At 52.6% G+C, this 1,264-nt stretch overlaps 1 protein-coding gene across 1 annotated transcript in view; it reads right to left on the reverse strand.

Moving 5' to 3' along the window:
• Positions 1-1,233, reverse strand: part of FBLN7 (fibulin 7) — a 19,404-nt gene extending 18,171 nt beyond the window's left edge. The window contains exons 1-2 of the mRNA XM_015563791.1: positions 1,200-1,233; positions 87-246 (exon numbers count right to left, since the gene is read on the reverse strand). Coding sequence (XP_015419277.1) covers positions 87-246; positions 1,200-1,229 — 190 coding nt within the window. The 5' untranslated portion in view covers positions 1,230-1,233. The remainder of the gene's footprint in view (positions 1-86; positions 247-1,199) is intronic.
• Positions 1,234-1,264: the final 31 nt, after the last annotated feature.

The following is a 1,264-nucleotide window of genomic DNA, read 5'->3' on the forward strand; positions in this document are numbered from 1 at the left end:
TGGGAACCCACAGTGAGGCACGGTAAAGTGTCACAGGTGAAGGGCCTGAGTGCCCTGTGCCAGGTCGTGCCGACTTGGGGACCCACCTGGGGGGCTGTCGGGACCCACTCTGTTGGCAGAGCTCTGGAGCGCAGCCAGCCGGCTCCTCACGTTGCGGAGCCCCTCGGCGAAGCGGGTCTCCTGGACCTTCAGCAGCTGCTGCAACTGGCGGATGGCCGTGAGGACCTGCTGCTTGTTGAGGCAGCTCTGGGGACAGAAGGACCACCACCCACGATGGCTGGTTCACTCGCTCTCGGCTTCCAAAGCCACCCAGACCCCTGGCCCAACAGGGGGATGTGAAAGTGGCCTCATGGGCACCCGGCCCTGCCCAGAGTTCCCGCTGGACCACATGACGCCCCCACCACACCTAGCGTAGCCCCGTGCACCCTTCAACAAAAGCAAAACGCCCACCTTCAGAGCAAAGGGCAAAACGGGTGAGTCTATGTGACTGGGTGGGTGGACACTGGTCTGTACCCAGAGTGCCTCATATTCAGTAGCCTTCACTCCAAGATGTCCCCACCCTGCACTCTAAATTATGCTCTAAATCTGTGCCTTTGCCAAGTTTTTCTTTGTCCCTTGGGCTTTTTAAAAGCAGGTGGGCAATATGACCTACAAAACAGGCAAAACAGGAAGGCTCCATGGGCCCCATACTTTTAGCAATGTAACAGGCAAATAAGAAAACAACTATAGAGTTAGAGAAGCATTCAACAAAAGTCAAGGCCCAGTTCTGATAATATTTTAAAAGCTTAAAAAAAAAAACAGAAAAAGGACTTAGCTGGTTTGGATCAGTGGAAAGAGCATTGGCCTGAGGACTGATGGATCCTGGGTTCAATTCCGGTCAAAGGCACATGCCTGGGTTCAATCTCCAGAGTGGGGCGTGCAGGAGGCAGCCAATCAATGATTCTCTCTCATCACTGATGTTTCTGTCTCTCTCCCTCTCCCTTCCTCTCTGAAATCAATAAAAATTTATTAAAAAAACAAACTGAAAAAGGAGGCTTGTGCTCTGCATGATAAAGACTAACTTAAAGCTGCACCTGCATCATACTCAGTGATAACAGTTTTAAGGTTCCCAATCTCAGCTGTGCGTAAGAGCCAGGGCATGAGGAGAGAGGCTGGAGGAGGGGTAAGTACAGTGGGTGGTGACAGGATGTGGGGCTCACCTCCGTGTGGCCGCGTCTGACCTGGCCCATTACCTGCACGAAACAAAGGCGAACATTAGACGATA

Source organism: Myotis davidii, unplaced genomic scaffold (genome assembly GCF_000327345.1).
Source record: "Myotis davidii unplaced genomic scaffold, ASM32734v1 scaffold939, whole genome shotgun sequence".
Taxonomy (NCBI): domain Eukaryota; kingdom Metazoa; phylum Chordata; class Mammalia; order Chiroptera; family Vespertilionidae; genus Myotis; species Myotis davidii.